This window comes from Festucalex cinctus, chromosome 7, assembly GCF_051991245.1.
Source record: "Festucalex cinctus isolate MCC-2025b chromosome 7, RoL_Fcin_1.0, whole genome shotgun sequence".
Classification (NCBI taxonomy): domain Eukaryota; kingdom Metazoa; phylum Chordata; class Actinopteri; order Syngnathiformes; family Syngnathidae; genus Festucalex; species Festucalex cinctus.
The window spans coordinates 5,221,904-5,247,430 of NC_135417.1; the positions used below are offsets into that span (position 1 = coordinate 5,221,904).

Below are 25,527 nucleotides of genomic sequence, written 5' to 3' on the forward strand. Positions count from 1 at the left end.
TGATCAGTAGGGCTGCACAACATATCGAAAAAATATCGCGATATTGGTCCTTGCAATATGCATATCGCAAAGGCATGCAATAAGTTTTATATGGAATTTTATGCTTTTTATATGAATTTGACCAGTCAGATGCTAACTAAAATGTGCATCACCATCCAATAGTTGAAAATTATTAAGACATAATTACAATTAATTAACTAAGATTACATTAAGGTTGCTTATTTTGACGCATGAAAAATGTTTTTTTTTCATTCGATAATAAAAATGTAATTTCTTTAGGTACATGTTAGATATCGCAATAATATCGAAATCGCTATGTTCAGCAAGTACATCGCATATCCCATGTTTTTCCAATATCGTGCAGCCCTACTGATCAGTGTGCATATGTCAGTGAGTTACATACGTGACGTGTTTGTTAATGTTATACAGGTTCTCAAGTAAGAGAATACATGGCCGATACAGATATTATAGTACACTCATCATTTAAAGAATATATATCTTGTTCTCGTGCATAGCATAGAGTACACCAAGCTGTAGCTTGGCTGATCTACACATTCTTTATGTGGCTTTCCTGTGCCAGCACCATGGACAGAGTTCCTTACCACATAGTATCTGATGGTCTTTTAACTACATAATTCTTTTTGGGGGGGCAAAAAAAAAAACGTTTATACAATTAATTTACAACTCCCTTTTTTATTACCTCTGCTAATTAAGTCGTCATACCGAAACGTAAAAGTATAGACTGTATTACAGGTATTCAGAAATTGTATAATCTTTCCCTTACTGTTAATTGCATCATGTACATTCGACTGGCTGTCTAAAATAAAAGTCAGTCAAAGGCGTGTGAAGAAGCAGGATAAACAATTAACCGTATGAGTCAATAGCGAACACTTGTGACAGTGTTTTTGTTCATCCAAATTATTTGGTCAAACAGCAAAAGCAGGTTAGCGCTCGTCTTCCTTATTAGCTCCTTTTGAAGTCACAGATGTGTTTGTCAGTACCGATTTGTTTACCATCTTGGTGATTTTTCTCAAAGAAAAAGTCCCCTGAACTAATTTTACAATATGAGTAAAATTTCTTTCTATGTGCTGGTCATCTCAGACAGTTGAGAGTACACTTTGATATTGGGAAACAAAGTACTCTGACCTGACATTTCTACATTTTCTACATTTTCCAACACATGCTGATAATTAAGCAACTATCGGGTAGCACTTGCTAGTTTCAATCTCTTTTAAGAGTCCAACAACATTGATTTATTTAAACACGATACTCAGCTCCGTACGTGGCTGAAAGTCATCGTTTGTGAGACCATTCACTGTCATGGTTTCGTGAAATAAAATGTCCAACATTAAAAATACAAGCAGAAAAAAAACAAAGTAAAACAAAAAACGGACTTTAGAACTGTGAAGTAGCTTAAGAGTCATTGTACTTAAGTCCGTCCAATTGGCCACAAAGTGTTAGACCCACCTTGCTCAGCAAACAGAAAAGACGATTGGACTGAAGTACACTTCCGTTAAGTCTATTGGTCATTCCACAAATAAGAAAGCAAGCAAAACCCTATATTTATGTGAACTGTACAATTTATTTTTGGAGAAGTTTATTTTCATATGTATTTGTCTCCCCCTGGCTGTTGTGTTTTATATTACTGTTCTTTCAATAAATAATTATTTAAAAAATTTTTTAAAAAAAGTACACTTCCGCTTCCGCTTCCTACTCCCAACCACATGACCACCGCGTGGCTTCAAGTTTCAAGTACGAAGTTACGAGGATTCGCTGAGTTTTGGCAGTGTTCTTATAACACCCCCCCTACACTCCACCAGGCAGTTCTTCCATGGTCCTGAGCGTCGCTGTTTTGTAATTCAATGGGACTTTGAATTGGCGTTTCAAAACAACATTGAAAACATTTTCAGTCTTTCACCCAATGCCCAGGGAAAACAATGCCAAAATGCCTTTTTTTAAACTTGGCTTGTGGCCGTTTTGAAACACTGAAAGTTTGTGGGTGAAACACTGTAAAATTAAATTAGGGGAAAAAAAGGTTGTCTTTTTGAATGATTTAATATGCTTTTTGGAGATTCAAACCCACTTTTCAGGTTTGGAAATATTTTTTCAACGTTTTCACATAAGCAATCCCGTTCGCTCCCGTCTGTTTTACTGGGTTTTGACTGATTTTGCAAGGCCCACAGAATATTGTGCTCTATTGCTATAAAAGCATGGAACCTACCAAAAGAAAGACTAAAGTCTCTTCTTTCATCAGGAAAAAAAGTATGTTTCTATCTGTTTCCGTTTTGCAGCAATTAGCGTTGGAAGAGAGGTAAGTTTCATCAGTTTTCACAAATCTATTTAAAATTGTAAGTAATTTAGCTTTTTTTCTAGATGGCCCTGGTTGATCTCTTTTGCTCTGCTGCCACCTGCTGACCGTTTGTGTAATAACCAATGATCTTTTGTTGCTCTCTGTTCCATTTGCCCGCACTGAGCTGGGGAAAAAGGCTTTTGTTTTCTCTGCCCCTTCTGCATGGAACATGTTGCAAAAGGACTGGAAACTAACGGAACTTGTTTCATTGAACGATTTTAGATCCAGATTAAGAGCACTTGAGACGGCCTCATTGATTTGTAACTGTTTTATATAATTTTTATGTGATTGTAAGTGAAACTTTTATTTGTAACTGTAATGAAAACTGTTTTGCTGCCTCTTGGCCAGGACTCCCTTGAAAAAGAGGTTCTTAATCTCAACGGGACTATCCTGGTTAAATAAAGGTTAAATAAAAAAATAAAAAAACTACCATTTCTGCAACCGTTAATGCAGGTGAGAGGCTGCATCAAAGCTTTCTGTATGCTCTAGCATAAAACAAATACAAAAAAACAACAAAAAACGTATAAATACGTCTTTGGGACACTTACATAAAAAAACAAACATATTTAACACATTGAGAGCAAATGAGTTAATGTGACCTTTAACCTGTACAACTCAACTTATTTTTTTTAATCATGTCATGAGAGGAAATAAACAAAACATAGTTGCAAAAGTGAACACACCCTTTTACAATTACATTTGGATATTTTCAGAATTAACAAACATTCAAATTCATGTTAAATATGAATCAGCACGCACCTACCGTTTCAAATGCATCTGATTAATCCCAAATAAAGTTAAGATGTTTGAGTAGGCTTTTCCTGACATTGCTTTGCTTTCTGGCAGAAGACTGAAGGTTTTGCGCAAACACTGACTGCTTTTCAAACCTACTACAACCTTTCGATGATGAAGCAGACGTGCGAGCCACTAATGCACCGATGCGATTACCAATTCATGTTAGTCATCAATGCACATTCTACCGATTTTTGTTAGATTGTATTGTATATTGTTGCAAAAGTCACAGTTTGCAATTTGCATAAAAATGAATTGACTGTTGAAGTGTTGTCAGTAGAAACGCACCTAACCAATACAAATACAATTTTGAAATAAATAGCTGCAAAACATGAATAAGGTACCTTGCATTTTAAAGGGTGGCGTTGACTTTGCACTCTCAATGTGCCAAGTGTCCAAAAAGGCAAAACCTACAGGGTCTTTGGTGCAATATTTGTTTTTATTTTTTTTCCAATGACTGCAAATTTTGCTGTGTGTGAAATTTGCAGGGCACTTGATCCGCCGGTACCTGTCAAACTCCATCCCTCATCTTTGTCCCCAATTCAAATTGCATGAACATCATGAAAAAAAAAAAAAAAAAAAGTAAGAAAATGAAACATTGTGTTTTTCCCCCCCGTTTAACAAAGTAAAAAATAAAACAACAACAACTCTGAAACAACGATCATTGTCATCAAATAGCAATAAATAAGGAGCGCTCTTCCCTGTAAAGAGATTTCTCATCCAAAGTCTCTTACAATAAAAAATAGAACTTCAGTGCATTTCCTTTGACGGGTTTCGGCTGCTCCTTCAATATATCATCGATGTGACTCTTGGTTACCCTGGAATTAAAGCAACAGTATTAAGAACGAAACAGAACACCGAATATAAATCTTCCTCAATGACACAAAAGTCCAATATAAAATTTCACAGCCTTCTCATTTTCTATCTTGTACTATACAGCTCAAAACACAAACCTGGACAGAAAAGGCACAAGTAACTATAAATGGAGTAATACTGGAGAAAAAACAAAACAAAACATTTTTGATTTAAGATTTTGGTCATTTACACATGTTCGTATTACTCTGACACATATTCAAACAGTATCAACAGCGATACAGGAAGTGTATAATCATATATAATTCTGGTATATACATTTACAGAAACATTATTTTCACAAAGAAAAAAAAAGTGCATTTTTTTATGACAAACCTGAATATTGCCAAAGAACAAACATTTAAGTTAACAATAGTATTGAAAACGGTATCAAAAAGAAAGCAATTGAAAAACAAGACGAATGTAGCGAGTGAGAAAAGCAAGTTGGAGATGCATCAAATTAGGCGCTCTGGTCTTCTCGAGCTGCGTCCGCTGTCGCTCTGCCCTCACCCTCCGGCGGCCGTCCAATCGGGCGCAAGGACACAGGGGCGGCGAGACTGAAGGCTGCGTCCCGGACGCGACGTTCGCTCGACTCGGTAGCACGCCTGCGCGTGGGATGGGCGGAGCTTTGTGAGCTGCCATATTGCTTTGAGTCCGCGGTCTCCGACTCCAGTTTGCTGCGCTGTCCTGACTGGCTGCCTCCTGCCGCCTGGTAGTCCGCTGACCAGTCACTCCCAGGAGTCCTACTCCCTTGAGGTCCTGGGGTCCCGCCCCAGAATGAGTCAAACCTGGCCGGCGACGGCCCCTCCGCGGAAGGAGACATCGGGGACAAGGGTGTGGAAGGGTTGGACCTTGGCCTGGCTTGTACCATTTGAATCCCTCCGATGGGAATCATCAGATAGGGGACCTTGGCTTGTTGGGAGTGCGTGGGAAGATGGCTGAAGATGTTGTCCGCCGCTCGGTGGCCCGGATAACCCTCGCATGTGGAAAGACGAAAAGCGGGCGGGAACAAGAAGGTGTCGGCCAATGAGTGCCCAGATGCTGCAGTGCCACCTTTGTCCTGTAGGGGGAAGCATAGAAGCCCCATTGGAAAAATGCATTGCAGAACCCTCTGCTGCTCAACAATGTGTGTTTTAATATGTTTTAAAGTGGCAGGTGTAAAACTATGAAAAAAAGATGGATAACATTTCTCAACATCACCTATTGTGGGTGGGCCGGGAATGTATCACTCGTGATAAATGGGGGTTCAATGCACTCTAAAAAACAGGTCAAAAATAACCCAGATTGGGTCAAAAATGGACCGAACCAACTCTTTGCGTTATTTAACCCAAAAGTTGTGTCACATTAAATTAAGTCTATAAAGCAAATACCCTTTTTGTTTTGTTTTGTGGGTTATTCATTTCACATAACTTTTTGTATTAACAAGGGGTGTAACGATAACGGCAATATCGTGATATCGTGATATTAAAACTGCCACGATATATCATCGTTGTCACGTCGCGATAATAAAAGCAGCAAATCTATTAAAAAAACTCGGGTTAATTAAAACTTGTGCAGTTCTAGCACCCTCTGGTGGCTAGTTTTTTAGTGCAGTTTAATTTTCACAAGGCATGTTTTGGCCCTTCTATGTTTAAAATCCTTAATGGTCAGATGAAGGGGAAAATAATATGCTTGTGAACAGAGTCAATATGTGGAGGAACTCAATTTATTGTATTTATTAATTTCTTATTTAATTTAATTAATTAGAAATTAATGCTTTATTAAATTAACAATAAAAAATGTATCAATTTATTGTAAAGCTTGTAATAGTGCTTCGTTATATGTTATATTTATATATTTTTTATATAAATATAATATTTATATTTTTATATTTTTCATTGCTGTAATGTACAAAAACACAATATTGTGTGTGTGTCTTTGTTGTATGAACTCATTTTTTTTTACAATATTGTGACGTTCTTTTGTATCACCAATTTCCCCACAATATCGTGGTAATTATCATATCGTGATAATATTGTATGGTGATGTTTGGCTATCATTGTTTTGTGCAAAATAACCCAGAAAGTTGGGTCAAATTGACCCAAGTAGTGGATTGGTCCATTTTTGACCAAAATTGGGTTATATTTTGACCCAACTGTTTTTTTTTGAGTATGTATAAGGGAGGGGCATAGCAAACAAAATACTTTGTAGTGTCTGTCTAGGCGAAAATGCACATAGTGTATACAAACGGCAGTATAGACTTACTACTTTCATGTGACTACCCTTTGTGCCGTGATGTTCCCAAGGAAGGCATCCAAGGGTCCTCTGCTGCACTCCACCCGGCAAGGGCGGGGTCGTAGCTTGCGGTAGTCTGTAGCAGCCTGGCAAGCTGAGACGAATCGGCGAGACGGGCCTGACGGGAGACGGTCCCCTTTCAGGGGATGGTGACATTTGCCGGCCGGGTGAGGGTAGCTCTGTCCTCGGGGACAGACTGCGCATGGTTGAGGACAGCTCCAGGCGGGGGGAGAGGCTGCGACTGGGGGAACAACTCTCACTGCTGGGGGAGAAGGCTCTCGGTGATGCCCTCCAGCTCCGCCGGGAGAACAGAGCTCTCCTGCTGCCCGGCGAGGCGGCTCGTCGACTGTGCCAAGCCCCTCTTTGGGAGGCCTCCAGGCCCGGACTGGGACTGAGGCCGGCGTGCTCGGGCTCGGGGGTGCACTGCCGAGAGCGACCGCTGCATTTGGAACGACCCCCCGTTGACGCAAGGGTGTCCGACGAGCAGGAGGAAGGGGGGTCATCGTGAGACTCTTCTTCATCGTCGTCGTCGTCGTCATCGTCGTCGTCGTCGTCATCGTCCTCCGACTCCTCCGCGTTGGAAAACTGGTGTTCCTCTTGTTCCTCGGAGTAACACGCACGTTCGTCGCTCCCTGCTGGAAAACAGAAATCACTTCGATTCACATCCATCTTGTTTTATCACTCAGTGAGATCATTTCTGCCATGAAATGATGATGGTGAGAGGTATGGCAAGCCATTTGTGCATTAATTCGATGGATAGCTTAAAGGCGCAGTCTGGATTCACTCAGGAAAATGCACTTTTTAAATACAGGATGTACACACTTTAACTTTCTCTCAGTCTACACATCTGTGTTTATGTTAATCTTTGGTGGTGATTTTGCCCTAAACCCCCACGCCCCCAGCCTGTATTTTGCCATTTTGTGTTTGTTTTGTAAACAGCGGGAGTGACATCACGCAGCTGGCCACGTTCGCCCGGCCCCGTTTGCAACACGCCCCCCCCATCTGCGATTGGCTGGAGGGGTGTAAACACTGTCTTTCCACAGAAACGGCCCGCTGTTTAGAAAACAAACACAAAATGGCAAAACACAGGCTGGGGGTGTGGGGGTTTAGGACAAAATCACCCCCACACGTTATGAAAAGCCCATATTGATAAATTGAGAAGTAGTTTGTTTGTTTAAATCCTGTATTTAAAATGTGCATTTTCCTGATTGAAACCGGCAGACAGCCCCTTTAAGACTAGTGTACGAGTACAATCTACAATTCAGCCCAAAGCAGAATGACTGTCTTACTAGTAACATTTTTTTCTACTACTAGTGCTATTTTAGGCCATTAGTACACAGTTCAACCTGTGCTGCACTAATAAGACTACTAGGCCCAACTAGTAAACATGTGTGATGCATTAATAGCCTTATTGTGACCTTTTCAAAATATTGGTAAACTCCCCACAATATCGTGATAATTATCGTATCGTGAGCTTCATATTGTGATAATATCGTATCCTGACATTTGGATATCGTTACATTCCTAGTAACCAGGAGGTGGTAATTTCATAATTTATCTCTCATTTTACTTCATAAGCATTCCAAATGCATTCAAATCTTATCATTCAGCTTTCAGCATTCCCACGCAATTTCTCCAAAAATTGCACTTAGTCTAGTTTAAGAGTTTGCCATTGGGAAATATATCTCGCTTGAAGACACATGCCAAGCGGCACACCATTTTCTTGAAAGAACTCGCTGTACAAACAGCAAAGTAACACGCTTTATCTTGCTGACAATCCACAACCGACCACAGCCACGTTATAAATAGACTATGGTTGAAAAGGCATCACACTTCTATTCACAAACTATGTCAGGAGGGAATGAATGAAATCGCAGCGTCCTTGTATGCGACGAGCGCAGACTGACAGCAAAGACGACGACGTGACGGCGGGAGGGAGAGCTGAGCAAGATAATGAGGCTGCTGCTAAAGTAGATGCCGTTGCGTGAAAAACAAGAGCACCGCGGAAGGCTCTTCATTCTTCATTATTTATCTTGTGCTTTATTTCCTTATGCAAGGGCGAAAGGTTGGGGAATAGCACATTGTGGTTGCGTAAGCTGTCAGCGCTCACATCCTCCGCTTTATAGACCTCCGAGCATACCTGTTTCCTCGCTCTCCGGCTCATCCGCCGACGGTTCAGACACTCCCATTGCCTGGCACTTTTTCCCATGAGCTTTTGACTTCATGTGTTTGGTAAGGTTCCCTGCGAAGGGAACATGAAAAACACATTAAAACGTGCGCCCGTTTCCGCCGGGCAAGTCAAACTAGGACATTTTTATTTTATTTTTCCGACAACAGAGATAAAATGCAAGCAGCAGACTTCAAAAGTTGATGGATTTCATTTAACAGACAGAATAGTGGACAAACACAACAGAACTGAAATATCTCTTTCACCGTCCCCTAACCTTTGGTTTTGAAGGCAAAGTTGCAGTGTTTGCAAATGTACGGACGGACATCAGTGTGTGTTCGGATGTGCTTCTTCAGCATGCTGGGCTTCTTACAGCGGATGCCGCACTCCCCACATATGTACTTTCCTCTGCCACGCCCTCGAACGTAAATATACTCTTCGTTAGACTTATACCTGACAGACAGACGGGATGGGCATGCGTTATTGATACAGAAAAAAGAAACAACATAAAAGTCACAAAATCACAAATTAATGTCACTTTGATATTGATACAAATCGCTCGTCTCGCTGCCTGGTAGAGGGATCACTGGATGGAAAATAGATTCAATCAGTCATTGTAGCAATTGAAGGGGCTAGGAAACATTTTTAACAATAATAATTCTCAAGAGTCAAATTTGACGCTACTAACAAAGTTGACTAATTAGACACCAAGCAGACAGAGAGCATCAAGAATGTTCATCAGTGCAGGAAATCAATAAGACAAAAAGATCAAGTGGCGTATACCTCACCAGACAACATTAGGCTCACCTGCACAATTGAGTTAGATTGCAATAAATAACAAGAAGCATAAAATCAGGTGTCAAATCAGCACTGACCTTCATTTACAACATGAAATTTAACATATTTCCACCAGTCTTTTGTCTTCATTTATTAGTTTGTGTTATGGCTGTGCAACTTCCAGGAGTGTTTTTTTTTTTTTTTTTAAATCGTCCAATCAGATTTCAGCTTGTATTTGTAGCTATGTAATTGAAATCTATCTGAGGCCACAAGTGCTGGCATTAGACAAACATGCTAGAAATCACTTAAAAATATAATAATAATAATAATAATAATAATAACAATAATAACCTGAAAAAATCAGATTTTAGATTTATGATGTCACATTTTCCCATCCTCTGATTGGTTGATCAGAGCTACTCGAGTATGTAAATAATAAAAAATGGGTTGGTGCAGAAAGATAAGCATCCACCCAACTTGGGGATCAAACCCGAGCCTCCGCTTTGGGAGTGCAAAGCCAAAACTATGGGCTGCCGCCCGAACTCAAAAGCATATTATACGGTATGGAAGCGGGAATTTGATTCTCACAATAAAATTATTACTACTGCTGTATCAAAAATAACGTAGAAATAATAATAATAATAATAATAATAATAATAATAATAATAATAACAATAATGTAAATTGTATTTGGAATGCACTTTAATAAAACTAATAATATTAATAGTAAGCATAGATTGATTATGGTTTATATGTTTTTTCATGTAAACAATACAATTAACTGTAAAAAAAGAATTATAGTTTAGTGGTGTAAATCATTATAAGGTGAATTTATGATAACTTAGGTGACTTAATTTAGAGACATTAAAATGCAGAAATATTAAACACACTCAGTATTACAAGTGTTATATTTTGATGACCGTATTGAGCAACATGACCGTGACAAGATATTAGACCACTGCAAACGATCTAGTCTTTAAAATCTCATTGAATGGTGCAGGTGTACCTAATGTTGTGGCCGGCGGGTGTCTATTCTATGATACACTGTGAAAAAAATATATAAATAAATACATAAATATATCAACATAAAACACACACATTTAAATTGCAATTAACAAGACTTCGGGTTGAGGTTTAAAAGAGTAAATAAGGCTGGTTTATGGGACAGCTGCAGGAACAGCTGCTGGAGCCCATCACGGTGCTGTTTGTTGCCCCCAGAAAACACTATATGCTAATGAGGGACAGCAAAAAAAAAACAAAAAAAACGTGCTTGTGGCAACGATGGGTGGATGAAAGCGGATGTGGCACAACGCACAAACATTCAGCCAAACGACACGTACGCACACGCACTCATGAGAGTTCTTGGGGAACAAGCCCGTCTTTATAGCGGCGGATTGGGGATGCCCACTGAATCCCTCGCAGCGCTCAGTCTCATGCTGCTCCCTCCACTACACCCTTAGCGTGCACACGCACACAACCACACGCATACACACAAATAAGCAAGAACACACGCACACACAGACACATTATTAGCTCTTCGTCTGCTCGGGTGGCCCTGCCGACCGCTAAAAGAGAGGGAAGGGAAGCCTACTTACGGCCCTCAACCTAAAATAGACCCCAAGCACAAATCAAGCAACACATTTGGGTCTATTCTATATAAAGGTATGTATGTATACACAATCCGGACGTTAACCAAAAGGTTATTTGTGGGTCATGTGAAAAATGCTCAGCCACTCAAAATCCATTCTCATTTTGTAAATAGCCAATGTGTGCTGACTGTGTTTAATTAAAGAGCATGAACCACATTTGCAAGAAGCCAGGCTGTCAATGCTCTCTGTTGTACAGCAGAAGCAGCAAATTATCTTTAAAAAAACAAAACAAAAAAAACAGCAGGATAGTCTCAACAGTGCCATTGTGTTTTAGAGATTCACGGGCGGGTTACTGTTCACTGGCATGTATTTTCTAACCACAGCTAAAAATATCCACCTACATCTCCAGAAAAACAAGGCAGAAGCTGCACGACCACCAGGCAAGTTTTTGTGCGGAGAGCATCACACCAAAATGGTAAATGAATCACTACAACCCCTTGCTTGTAATGACTGTTTTACCAAAGAGCCGATTAAATGATAAATCCCATCAGCACATCCCACCTAAGAAGTGAATACAATTCTTCATTGCCTACAACTTGGGCCATGAAAATCAATTTGCATGTTACAACAAAATGGAAATCATCCATTTCCGTTCTGAACGACAGACATCAGAAGTAACCTTGAGTTTAGTGAGGAGAATTATTATTTTTTTTCATCATGTAGCTGCGGGTACCCATTCACATTTTTTTTCTTTAATTCTCAAAAGGAAACAGTAGAACAAATATGGACAGCGAAAACATAGATAAAAACTGATCAAATCTAACAAAACAAAACCTTGGCTGACCTTCAACACTTCTCAAATGTGGATCTTGATGCTAATCAACTGATAAACACGTTTTTTTTGCTGTTCAACACTAAACTTAGACAGAAAATGTGACATAAATAAGAAATGATCACCAAGCACAATGGATCCTTAACTTGAACACCACTAAAGTTGTACAATTTTCACAACACAAAATGACAAATGACAAAAAATAACAAATGACAAATAAAATAACTAGTGAAGAATGAACTTTTCACATTTGCATGGCAGTTAAAGGATAGTAATGGGCAACTGAATACATTTTCTGTAAATTCAGAGAAAGTCTATGGCAGGGTACACCAAAAAGGAACTGTGGTACTGCATTCGGACTGACAAAGTATGCTCGACTAGTACAGGACATGTATGAAGCAGAACTGTAGTGAGATGTGCTTTAAGTGTTGGGCTGCATCAGGGAAAGGAGTCAATTCCATTTACTTCAATTTCTTTAAATTAAGACGGGGTGAATCAAAACTCAAGTTTGAGGTTCTACAATCATCAGTAGGTTTTGGGACAAATTCAACTTCTCTCATGACTTGACCGTTTCCATCTGTTCTTTCCTGTGAATCTGGTCTATTTCTAGAGTGGCTTTGTTGTAAAGAGATCGACACCTCCTGGGCAAACCTTTGAGCTCCAACCAGAGCAAAACCCGGGAAAGAAGAAAGGCTCAACTGGAAAAAGATCACTGAGGCATTTATGGAAAGTACACACACAGTATGTGAACGCAGTACAGTGAGCTGAGCAAACATTTGCAGGTTTGAAGGAAAACACAGACACACACGCATACACACACATTTAACTCCAACATAACAATTGTGTGTATTATATAACTTGTGAATTCAGGTATTCATGAGAGTCAAAGGCAGCATTGCGCATGCACTAACATGCTGTTATCTCTCCAAAATGAACCCCTCCAAAACTCAGAGGTTTGTGCCAGCAGAAAGCGGGGAAAACTTGGCTGCAGCTACCACTGCATCTATTCCGAGTCGCTCTCCTTGCCTTTGCACTACTTTTACAGCCGACTTTTCTATTTGCTTTTCCCGGTGACCGTGAATGCATCACTGCTAATGTTGAATGAGAAGCAATAGTTCTTACCCGCCTTCAAAGATGCGAACGCGAGATGTTTCGCACTGTTTTGAGGTGGAAGGTGCCTCCTCTTCCCTCGTCTCTTTATTCTCCTCCTTTTCATGCTGGTGATCTGTTACATCAGTGGAGGAACAGGCTGTGATTGGATGGACCTGTTCAAGACACAGGTTGGAAAAGGAGACAAAGTACTTTGATAGACATTTTTATGCCAAGCACATCCTCACTGTCTGAAGGTCACTGCATAGTCTCTATTACAAAAAACAAAAAAAACTCCAACTAAATAAGCAATGACATGTTTTTGACTACTAGTTGAATTGGCTGCCAGAACTGTCATTCAAACCGCACCATCATTTTGTGGTGAGGTTGAGCAAGCACTAACAATGCAGTAAACACAAAGACCAGATTTGAGTTCATTGTTTTCAGATTCGACAGCGACAGACAACAGAAAAATATTACTTTAGTTACTTTGTTGAGTAACTAATTACTTTGACAAAGCAGTAACTCCATTGCTAACCGAGTTACTTTTTATAACTAGACTAAGTACAATTTTTTTTTTTAGAAATTGCGTGGGAATGCTGAAAGCTGAATCAGACTTATTATTTATGTGGGAGTTATTTGATGGCAAAAAAGTGAGGAGAATAAAAAGCTATAATAATAAGTAAGAATACAGAATCTCAATAACATAATAAGTAGTTTGTAACTAATTACTTTTTTTTAGGGTAACATGCCCAAGACTGGCCATGGGAAGCTATTACCACAAATATGCATGGAGCATGCCCTCATTCTGACACAAACATTCTTGTTAGCCCAAACTGGGTTGCCATCAGACAGTGACAAGATACAGAAAGGTTGAAGATGATATTAATATTCCATAGCATGTTTTTTTTTAACTTTACCTCTGACATTCGTGGGGTGCTGCTACTTGCGGGGGACTTTTCAATTTTGGCTGGGTTGGGAGCCGTGGCAATGGTGTACGTCTCAGAGCTATACTTCTGTTTGGAGCACAACAGAGACAAGGCCACCTTAGTGCTGACACCTGGTAGGTTTGGGTTGTGCCCGCTGACACTCCAGGTAGAATAAACTGAGTTGCGAGGGTCCCTCTGTGCAGTTGGGTTGGGTTTGACATAGTTCAGGTAGCACCAGTTGACAGAGGTTGACGTGTGGAGGCTCGGGTATGAACGGCTGTTTGTCCTCTCGGTCCCCACCTCCTTAACTTGAGGCTCCTCCTCCTTTTGACTTCTCACAATTGGCTCTTCCTCTTGTTTTTCCTCTTTGTCAAGTTCCCTTTGTCTTGGAATCAGCTGCCCCTCTTCTTTTACAGGTGTTACCGCAAGCGAATCTTTTGTCTTCTCAACCTCTTCCAGTTTCTCCCCACCAGCTTTACTTTCTCCCTCCTTGTTGTCTACATCCTCCACCTCAACTTCAGGCTTGTGTTGCTCCCCTTCCGCTTCCTCTTTGACCCTCTTCTGGTGACGTTGGGCCTCAGTACTGAGCTCAAGACTGGCTGCAGGTGAGAGCATGCGCTTACTCCCTCCGGCGCCAAGTGGACCATATTCCTCGACAGAAGGTGACTGGGGTTCCCCAGGAAGGTGAATCTTAATGTCTGGTGTGGGGACCTTCAAGTAAGACCTCTGTAACTTGCGCCTTTCCACTTTGCCCATGATTGTCATGGTCGTGCAAAAAATGGGGTCCTGCGGACAAGCAGAGGTCAGAATCTGGGACAGGGTGGTGTACATGGCGCGTGTATAGGTAGGTATGTGGGTTTGGAGGCGGACTGGGACCACGAGAGACACTGATGGGGTAAGCTGTGCCATACACGTGGTAATGAGGGGACATTGGTAAGGGTAAGCGGCGCTTCCTTCTGTGGCAGGAGAGGATATAACCTGTGTGGAATGTATTGGCGTGGGAGGCAAGTACAGAGACTGACGCACACTGAAGGGAAACTGGACAGGAACTAAAGCAGGAAGTTGGTGTAGCGGTATACCCATTTGTTCAGCCATGTGGATCTGCATTGGGTGTACCTGGAGAGGTTGAACAGTTTGTGAATGTAAAAAGGTTCTTTTCATGAACTGGGAGACGGTGGTGACTGGGAGCAACTGGGATCGAGATGCTGGAGGTAACGTCTGTTGGACGCTTTCATGCGTGGGAAGAACATCTCGAGGGAGGATCTGTGGCTGCGACTGCAAGACATTCCCTGTGTCCTCCCGGTTGAAATGGTAGCTTGAATAGAAAAGAGGATGGCTTGAGTGGGAAGGCCCGGGCTTCGGACTCTCGGCTCTGGATAACTGGGCCCCCTCCTCTTGCTCGGGTTCCCCTAAGGTTGCGTGCTTCACAAGGAGACACTTCCGCCGTTCTTTCCAGGAGGATGCTGACTGCTGAGAGGACAAAGATCCCAAGTCAAAAGATTTGCTTCTGGTATCTGCGACCTGCTCTGCTTTCTGAGGAGCCTGCTCTGAAGCCGAACGCCTCATCTCCTTGTGGCTTTGGTTGTGTTGTTGGGAAGTTGAGGGCACAGTCAACATTTGGGTGCTTTGGCTACTGGTGCCCCAGACTGCAGGCTCTGACCTTGTTGCATCTTCGAAAGAAGCAGAAAGACTTGAAGTGTGGGACATGCTGCTCTCTTGACTGGGGCTGCGAGGCAGGGATACCGATTCAAAGCTAGACTCCCCAGAGGACTGTGTTGCCTCAGCTAAGCGGAGTCTTTTCTTCTTTGGGGGCAATTTCTCCGCAGGGAGCTGGGCAAGAGTCTGGCTACGTTGTGGCCACTGAAACTCCTCCACTCTTTCTGCCTCCTAGGATAGATGAACAGTTGAGGCAAGGGGATCAAATTACACAAAATATACCACATTTTCATCACGTTAAATGTAATCATACCTTCGATGAAGTTGCCGTCACTGGTGGTGACATGGAGGGCATGTCAGCATCAGGCTCCACTGTAACAAGAATCTCTGGCACTTGGATGTTGGGCTGGCGGATGAGGCGAGATGTAGAAGGTGATGGTTTAGGATGCGGTTGTTGTGCTTGCTGAACCTCTTTGACATCTGAGCCTTCACTTTCCATGGAGAGAGTCTCCTGCTTTTCAAAGGAGCTCGTGTGCTGGATTACAGACACACCCTTCCGATCCCGATGTTGCTGTTGTCCCGGCTCCGTCTGTACAGTACCACCTACATGTACCATGAACAGAGACATGACAAGTACAGTACATCTTTAAATGACATGTCCACTGTATATGTAACACATCTATGTATTTCAAAAGAAGATAATTCCATGTACGGACATTTAAATGGCATGGTATCAATAGAGAATGCTCGTTACGAGTATGTTAAGTGTTATTGTGTCCACAAAATACCATTATACTTTTCATCCGCTACAACGCTATAAAAAAAAGTTGGTCAAAAAAACCTAATTTGGGTCAATTTTGACCCAATTTTCTGAGTTGCTTTGTACAAAATGAAGGTTGGGGGTTCTTTTGTACAAAATGACTACTCTTTCAGTCATTTTGTACAAAACAACACCCCAAAAAGTGGGTCATTTTGTACGAAGCAAATCATAAAGTTGGGTCATATTGACCCAGGTAGCGGATTGGTTGGACTCGTTTTGACCCATACCCAATTTGACCCAACTTTCTGGGTTGCTATGTACAAAATGACCACACTTTGGGGTGTGGGTGGGGGGAATTGGAGATGTTTTGCACAAAATGTCCCAGAGAGTTGGGTAAAATTGACCCAAGTAGCGGGTCAGTCTCATTTTGAGCCAAATTGGGTTATTTTTGACCTAACTGTTTTTAGAGTGCATATAGTAATATGTAAGCCAACCTGAGAGTGCTTGACTGTGTCCTGGTGGTCCTGCCACTGGAATGATGCCTGCAGAACTCCCTGACATGGTTCCAGACCCAGGACTTGGAAGATCCTCTTCTATACTCTCCTCTTTCCTCCTCTTCCTTACAGCCATAGCCAGTGCTCTGAACTTGTAGTGAATCATCATCTGAGGGCGATCCTCCCTGCAGGTTTTACTTGCATCCCCGCTCTCCTGTTCCAGTGCTTGCTGTCCTATACACGCACCTTTGTGGGCCCTGTAGCTGTCAGCATGCTGGAAGCATGTTCCACACACTTTGCATTCAAATGGGTTCAAAGTACTTTGCAGTCCTTGTTGCTCTGGATGACTGGCTGTGTCAGTGCCAGTGGCTGAAGAGGAGGAGTTGGGGGGAATCTCCTCCAGCATAATTTCAGCTCCCAAGGGAACCTCTATGGCAGGTTGTCGTCTCAACATACGGTGGGCGTGACCGATGTTAATCTCTGTTGTCATGGCCTGCTGCTCATCGAATGACTGGCAGAGACGGTAGCCTCTTTTGGACCTCATTCCAGATGCAGCTGACTCTAATTGGCTGCTTGATGACGGCATTGAGCGGCTTCTGAGGAGGGGCACTGTTGACAAGGTCGGAGCGACTGGTGGTGCAGTCTCTGGATTCTGAAGGTGCCTTAAGCCGCTCGGACCTGGGGCTTCTCCCTTGGGGTCAAACACGTAGGGGTCTTTGGGGGCAGTCAATTTGGGTGACTCCAAGCTACTTTTCCTTGACAGAGAAGAGCGCCTGGGCTTCACGCTATCAATCTCACTAGTGTCTACCACGGCTTCATTGATGGTTATAAGTTTTGTAATGTGTTCTATTACTTGTGTTTTGGGTACAGCAAATGGAATACTCTTATCCTCTGTTCCAGACAGTGAGGAAAGGGGAGACTGGGAATGCTGTGGATGTGAACTACGCTGCTGCCCTCCCAACCTTCCATATTTCCCAAGAATGATTTCTGCGTAGGTTTTGGCACTGGCACTGGAAGGACTAACATGGGGCAGGTCTGTGCTGCCTGATCCAGAATAGTAACCAGACTCTGTGCTGCCTTTGCTGCCAGGTCCAAGAGAGGAAGATGAGGTTGAGAGGGACGAAGGAGGATCATCAGGTGAAGCCATTGGGCCACGTTTTCTTTCACTAAGCCTCAGTGCAAGCCTTTGCTTGACAGCCTGAGTATCTTCAGGCCTCTGGCTCTCCTCTGATCCTCCTGGTAGCTCCTTACCACCTTTCTTCTGTCGGACCAAAATCTCCTTGGAAGATTTTTTGTGTTGACCTGTCTCATCTTCAGACTCTGTGCTTTCTCCCTCTGTGTGCTCCTCAACGTCTTCTCCAATACCACTGCAGTCTGGCCCACTCAAACTGGGTTCATCACGACTGGATACGAGGCCGGCCTTAATGCGGTGGGCATGGGACTTTCGGTGCTTGTATAGGTTACTCTTGGTCTTGAAAGAAAAGCCACAGGGGGCACAAGGGTAGGGTCTTTCTCCTGTATGGGAGCGAATGTGTTTCTGAAGAACACTTGGCTTGGCACATGGACGACCGCAGTAAGTGCACACATATTTCCCTGGTTTTTGAGGTTTCTTCTCACCTTTCCTAGGAGAGCTAACCCCTTCTTTTGTCTCTTGGCTTGACTGATATGAGACCTTTTGGCCATGTTCAACCTGGGTGGAGGATGAAGAAGGATGAGATGACGATGCGGAACCTGGAGAGAAAAAGCTGCCTCCTGAAGGACCTGGGTTTTCCTTATGCTGCCATGCTACTGCTTGCTGTTGTAACCGAAGGAGATCAGAACGTTTGGGTTGGCGGTTTTGCAGTCGACCCAAAGCTCTGTGTACTGGACGAGGATTAGATGGCTGCTGGGGCTGCGGACGAGACTCAAAAGAGGACTCGGCTGTCACATGCTGCTGCTCTTGTCTTCCAGAGCGATCCCCATCACCCGGATGGCTGGGCTCAGCCTCCATAGAGTGAGGAGGAAGCCTCACAGACACACACGCGAGGGCTCTTGGAGCCTCATGGGGCTAACCACATGGCAGCAGGGAGGTCAGAGACAAGGGGTTGCGGACGGTGATTGTAAATCATACCAAAGCGCCTCTTTCAGCGTGGGCCTGAAGTTATTCAAGAGGACCAAGTGAGGCATTGTTAAAATGTGCCCTGGAGCAGCACTGATGTAGGTAAACATATATCATCTCTTGGTATACAGCAACTCGACTTCTGTCCTGCTGCAGCCATCCTAACAGCCCGTTCAATATCTTCTCTGCATCTCCTTTGCCGGTTCCCGATACTGTAGATGGGTGAACCTCTGAACAGTCCTAGAGCAAAACAAGCAAACAAAAAAAAATCCAAGTATGAGCTTGTAAATTACATTATAAAGCTTTCCAAATGATCCAAATACGTTCGGAAAAGGAATATAGCAATTATTAACTGCTCAAACTTACAGTAAACTATTGGAAATGAATTGGAACAGTGTATGCTTATGTATGTTGACATACTGTAATTAGTAGTATTTCAAAAGAAAGTCATTCCATCTGGGAACATTATTAGCTGACCAATGAGTGGCTGTGCCAGAGCAGTCCAGGTCTACAGAGGAAACATCCATCGCAATGGTACCAACACCAAATAGAAGGAGAGTAGAGACCAGAGTTCTAGGGCACATAGTCAAAACAAATATTGGAATTGCAGATTACACTTATCTGATTTGGCCATAGCATTTAAATGTATAAGTAGAGGGCGGTGTTTTCGTTTGGATCAGCAAGTGAGGTTGAGCGCTTGTTATTGATATCTGACAAAGTGTACTTTTAAAACATTTTCAGTAGAGCTGATGTGGAATCAAATCAGGCTGCTGACTTGATGTAGAGCTCATGGTACAAAGTTTTTATTTTATTATTTTTTAAGAAATACGGTATATTATGTTACCCATTTACGATCTACTTGTATCATTCAAGATCTAAATAGATCATTAGTTATTTCAGTCAATGCTAATTAATCCTCAACTCATTGGTATGCCGCACTTCCATCAAAACAACACAAAAGTAAAGACAAAAGATTGTTGAGACGAACGTCTGGATGTGTAGGTCACAGATGAGCACACGCAACAGAAGGGAGACGGAGGGAGAACACAAAAAGAAAGCACATCTTTTCAGGGAATAGGCTTACCAAAATTTAAATGTAATGATCATTCACATAGGTGTTGATATAGAAGTTTAAACAGGATGATTAGTTACGGTTTTCAAGGTTAGGGACAGTGTTGCTTCTATTATTCATGGAAGTCTAGTCTGCCGGCTCTCAGCGGGGGGAAACATGCTGAGGGCTTTGCCAGAGAGATGAGGGGAAGGAATGCCTGAGTGGAGCCTCCACATGATGCCAAAACATACACTTGCATGCACACGCATACAGCCTGCCTACAGTGAACAGTAAAAGCCCCACAAGACCAGTTCTTAAATCCAGACTGCAACCCCTGAATTGACTGTGACAGCCAATCGGCCGCGGCGTCCTGAGGTGACCCCTGGCTGCTGTTTAATGTGGGGAGTTGTACTTTGTCATCACATTTGTATAACAGAAATCACCCACTATGAATGGTGCCTATTGCATATGGCAGATTTCATACACCAAAATGCATTTAATTCATTCATTCAAGACATTCAAACAACTTTATTGCCGCCCCCAAGGAATAATTGATTTGAATCAGTCATCACATAAGACAGCAGACACAAGAAAATCACATTTACACATGTTATTAAAGCACTGGTGACATTGTCTGTGAAATCTCGGATCAGGTGGTAATTTGTCGTGCTTATGCGAAATCCTATTACATTTTACTCCCTGGGTGAAATATTACCCCCTTCAGCTATTACTTTTATAGAGAGATTGTAGCCTTGCCCTCACTGATTTAAAGGGAGACAAATGTTGAAGCCTGGATTTTCTTTCTAAGCTCAGTTTCAAATAATTGTACAGAGTAGTTTTGGAATTCTGAATTAATTTGTCAATCAACTCATTGATTGTTAAAGGGAGGCAACCTCAAACATTTCTTGACAATAATACGTTATATGTGACCTCATTTGTCTAAACATGACATTCTGATTAATATTACATTTGTGGAATATTAGTTATATACCAAAATCCAGCCGTTTTTAATCCATCTCAGGGGGCGGCCATTTTGCCACTTGCTGTCGACTGAAGATGACATCACAGTTACTCAGGGCTCAGACAACGACCAATCACAGCTCACCTCTTTTCTGAAGCTGAGCTGTAATTGGTTGTTACCTGAGACTTGAGCAAATGTGATGTCATCTTCACAGCAGCAACGTGGCAAAATGGCCGCCTTCTGATATTGATAAAAACTGGGTTAATCATAATCCACTAACACAATATTAACCATAATACCATATTTAGACTAGTGGGGCTACATAGAACATATTATTATCAATAAAAAAAAATGTTGGGGGTTGACTTCATCTTTAAGAAGAATTTAGTGGCCCACAAAAGTGCACTTCTTGGCTGCAACCAGCAGAGGAGCTGTTGAGTCAATCGTTTCAAATTTGTGACTTAACATGCCATGAGCGATCCGAGTTGCTGCTACGGCAAAACACTTTTGAAAAGTATTACACGTCTCAATACGCTCATCTCACTCATAATAATACGAATCATTACTTGATCAAGGAAATGTCTTGTGATGACACTTGGAGAAGGAGAGCGAATGAGTGAGCAATTTAAAATATGTGAGATTCAGGTATCCAGGGGAGCCCTGGCACACTGAAGTGCCCTTGTGTATGCACACACATGAACACACTTACACGTCTCTACGTCAACTCCAGGTTTTCGACTTCCAGAGCTGCGTATTGGATAAAATAAAACACTCAGCTCAGTGCATGTTCATTTCCTCGTCAATACCCACATGTATTCACACGGCTGGTAATGATGGATACCAATATGAGCTAAACAATAAATTGCGTTGCACCCTCAGGACAGATAAACTCTCTTAAGTGCTTTTTAAAAAGCTGTTGTCACCCCCTTCACCTCCCCAAACACACACTCATATTCACGCAGACACACACTCATGCCTCTTTCTCTCTGTTCTCTCTTACTGGTGGTAGCCTGGTGCTGGTTCCCATGGAAACAAACCTACTCTGAGCAACGGCAGATGGAGAGGGAGCTGGAGGTCTAAATTTATCTCCCAGCATCCTCTCTGACTACAAACACACACTGGCAGCAGGAAGTGGGGGGGGGGGGGGCTTGCCCTCCGCTTGGACTGACAAGCTGGCATGACCTTTGACATCCATCCTTTCTTTAAGTGACAGCTGCTTGATATCAATGAAGAAGAGCACGTACGCGAGTCGTACTGTCCGGACGAATGCAACATCGGCTTTCAATCAAAGGCAAGCCTCGCATACTTTCCAGTAACTCGAGAAAAACATGGTCGGGTTGAGGAGAAAAATCGAAAAGACTGAAGCAGATGTCAGACGTGAGCGGAGAAACTCTCGCTCGCTCGGGGATGCCACTTAAGTCAGCAGGTCTCGGCGGACGCCAGCTGAGGAAACACAACATACCGGAGCCCTCAGTCAGTCTATGCGCTCGGCGCAAGACGCTTTGGGATCGCAGAAGCGTGCACCAAGGATTTCCCAGGGCTTTCAGAAGACGTAAAGTTCAACTTTACAACACTGGTCACCTTGTTAAGAGTTTTTGCAATATTCCTCAAGACGGGTAAAACGCTACTTTGGTGACATTATTAAATGTCTAAATTAAGGGCGTTCGATACCATGTTTTATTTCGGGTCGATACCCCCAAAAAACATTAATAGTAGGACCTTTATATCCCAATAAAGCAATACAAATTGCATTAAATTAATGGCAATTTTCTATTATTCTAATTTCTAGGTCCTAATCATAAAACGGCCACAAAGTCATCACGAGTACAGATACCTTGAAATAAGGCAATATTGATACCTAGTATCAGTACTTGCCCATCCCTTGTCAAAATATTCAACATAAATAAATGATCCATATTAAATGTGTGAGTTTTCTTTTTCATAAGAGATTTTGCTTTTTATTTGTACCAAAAGAACATTAATGTCTATTAATGGTCGACACTCAGTGGAAACAAGAGACAGAAACACACTTACAAGAGACGCATACCAAGAATTTTTTTTATTTTGAGTGAAAATGACTCAATGTTTACCTGCACCCAATAGAATATGAATCTGACACATTCATCTGTGCATAACAAAAATTCCATAATAAGAATGGAGAAAGCTTTAAAAAAAAAAAAACACACAAAAAAAAACTTTCACCCACACCAATAACATCGTTCTCTCTAATAGCTTACTGTAGCCTTTCCCAACGTTTGTTCATCCAAGTCACATGTTTGACATTGGAAAATCTAGTGACAAACAAAAGTCACAAAAAAAATGATAAGGTCAACTATGTACCTTCTGTCATCTAATGGAGAACATTTACTGTAATTGTTCTGACATTGCAGGCGTAGATACAGTAAATGAACAATTATCCATAATATGGGTGAGTACCGATACCATGTATCAATATCGGGCCAATACTTGGTCTTATTTCGATATATCGGAACTGGCGTTGTGGCCATTTTATGATCAGGAACTAGAAATTAGAAGAATAGAAATTATTTTTTTTAATGTAATTTCAAGGTAATATGCTAGGATGTATAGCTCTTTCTTTAAAAATATTTGTAATTGTTTTTGGGAGGGAATTTTTATGTATCAAGAGTAGTAGTTGTATCCGTACTTGGTATCGGAGACTACTCAAGAGTTGAGTAATTGTACTGGTGATATCGAACAGCCCTATTAATATAATATAATATGATTGTGAGGCTAATTGACTAATGTTGAATAATTTCCTGCCATAACCTGAGCATCTCAAAAACAGCACATTAAGGTGCAGCAACACATTGGTTGGGAATCACTGGCCTTGTGGTTAGTCTAATACAAGTTAGAAAAAGAAGAAGAAACTGATAAGAAAATCGCAACATTTCCAATGTTGGTTGAGGTTGTTCCCCTCCCGCCCTGTTGGTGGCAGTAATGCACATTCCAACTGCCAAATATAAAAGGTGCAAAAAGCTGTGAATGTCTGCTATGATAAATGAAATGAAATGAAAAATGTAGCATGTGTGTCAAAATTTTATGAGTTCTCCCTCGGTCAATATCACACCCCTCTGCTAAGTTTCACGAAATTCGGTTAAGTAGTTTTTTTGTGTAATGTAATGCACACACTCACACAAATAGAAACACACACAACCAAAAACATTCTCTTTCAAAGATTCAACAAAATAAAAATGTTTAGACAGTCACCAACAATTGCAACGCACTTACGAAATTAGTCATTTAACTTATCTGACAGGTAGTGACGAAGCCGAAAGAAAAAAAAAAAAAAAAGTGACGCAAGTCTGAGCACTATGAGGAAGACAAGGATGGATTTCAATGAGACAGCGCGAAAGGGGAGGGTGTCTCCGAGAGAGACAGACAGACAAGAGTTGAGATTACCTGACAGAGCAGTCTGGTCTTCCCCCTCAGAGACGCTTCACAGGCACTGTGAGACAAGCATGGAGAGCCAGAGAGTGAGAGCGGATATGACTGCTTGAGTGGGTGTGTTGCCGAGAGAGGCAGAGAGGGTGGGGGTGAGGTAAAAACAGAGTGATGGAGAAGGGGGGGGAGACACCAAATGAATGTTTCCACTGTACTGTATAAACGTTAGGAGAGGAGGGGGAAAGGCGCGGTAGGAAATCGACAGCAATTGATATTCTTACAGTCAAACGAGTCAAAATCCTCCTCATCGTCATTATCTCTACCAAACACATTTTTTTGGGGTGGCATACCAGGAAAGTGAAACAAAAAGCACACAACGTGACAAGATGAATGTCTGTTGTTATGTCTTTAACTTACACAAAATATTCATTGGCCAAAACCGAGATTATGAAATTTGAGTGTTTCCGCTGTAAAATGTTCCAAAACATGCTATCTGGTTTTTGATGTACGCAGGTGGAGAAGGTAGTTTGACCAAATCGGTACTTTTAAACACACTTAAGAAAATCAAACTCAATTCCATGGAATCCAGTCTTTTCAAATACTTTATATGACATTATCTGACTTCTTAAAAGTTCAGACTCACACGTACATACACACGTTTTGATCCATCTCAGGGGGCGGCCATTTTGTCACTTGATGTCGACTGAAAATGCCATCACAGTTTCTCAGGGCTGAGGCAGCGCCCAATCGCCACTCAGCTTGCGAATGTCACATGACCAAACTCAGAAAAGAAGTGCGCTGTGATTGGTTGTTGTAAATTAAGTATTGTTTTGTATTTATCATTTGATGTATTGTATGTAAGTAAATTTATAGTACTTCCCAACTTCCTTACAGTAAGTAAGTTTAGCATAAAAAAAAAGAAATAACACAGTAGGTATTAGGGATGTAACGATATCCAAACATCACAATATGATATCACGATATGGAGGCCTCGATAGGATAATTATCACGATATTGTGGGGAGGTTGGAGATATATAAAAAAGGTCACAATATTGTCAAAAAATGAGCTCATACTAAAAAAAAATAAAAAAAATATTGTGCTTTTGTACATTACAGCAATTGAGGCACTTCATTGCTAATGCACGAACACATTGAGTTCCTACACATATTGACTCCCTTTCTTAAGCATATCACGTTCTCCTTCATCTGACCATTAGCGTGGATTTGAAACACAAAAGGGCCAAAACATGCCTTGTGAAAATTAATTTGTATTAAACAAAGACTAGCCAGCAGAGGGTGCTAGAACCGCACAAATGGAAATCAACCTGACTTTTTGAACAGATGTGCTGCTTTTAAAAATCGTGACATGAGGACGGCGATATATTGTGGCAGTTTTAATATCGCAATATCACGATATTGCCGTTATCGTTACATCCCTAGTAGGTATAAGTAG

At 41.7% G+C, this 25,527-nt stretch overlaps 1 protein-coding gene across 2 annotated transcripts in view; it reads right to left on the reverse strand.

Annotated features, from left to right (window-relative positions):
• Positions 1-3,562: 3,562 nt before the first annotated feature.
• Positions 3,563-25,527, reverse strand: part of hivep3b (HIVEP zinc finger 3b) — a 66,249-nt gene continuing 44,284 nt past the window's right edge. The window contains exons 2-10 of one of the 2 annotated variants that reach the window (XM_077526736.1): positions 24,092-24,137; positions 16,562-18,899; positions 15,621-15,910; positions 13,643-15,538; positions 12,756-12,898; positions 8,713-8,888; positions 8,409-8,510; positions 6,239-6,903; positions 3,563-5,054 (exon numbers count right to left, since the gene is read on the reverse strand). In XM_077526736.1, coding sequence (XP_077382862.1) covers positions 4,455-5,054; positions 6,239-6,903; positions 8,409-8,510; positions 8,713-8,888; positions 12,756-12,898; positions 13,643-15,538; positions 15,621-15,910; positions 16,562-18,551 — 5,862 coding nt within the window. In that variant the 5' untranslated portion in view covers positions 18,552-18,899; positions 24,092-24,137 and the 3' untranslated portion in view covers positions 3,563-4,454. The remainder of the gene's footprint in view (positions 5,055-6,238; positions 6,904-8,408; positions 8,511-8,712; positions 8,889-12,755; positions 12,899-13,642; positions 15,539-15,620; positions 15,911-16,561; positions 18,900-24,091; positions 24,138-25,527) is intronic. The other variant, XM_077526735.1, reaches the window with a different exon arrangement.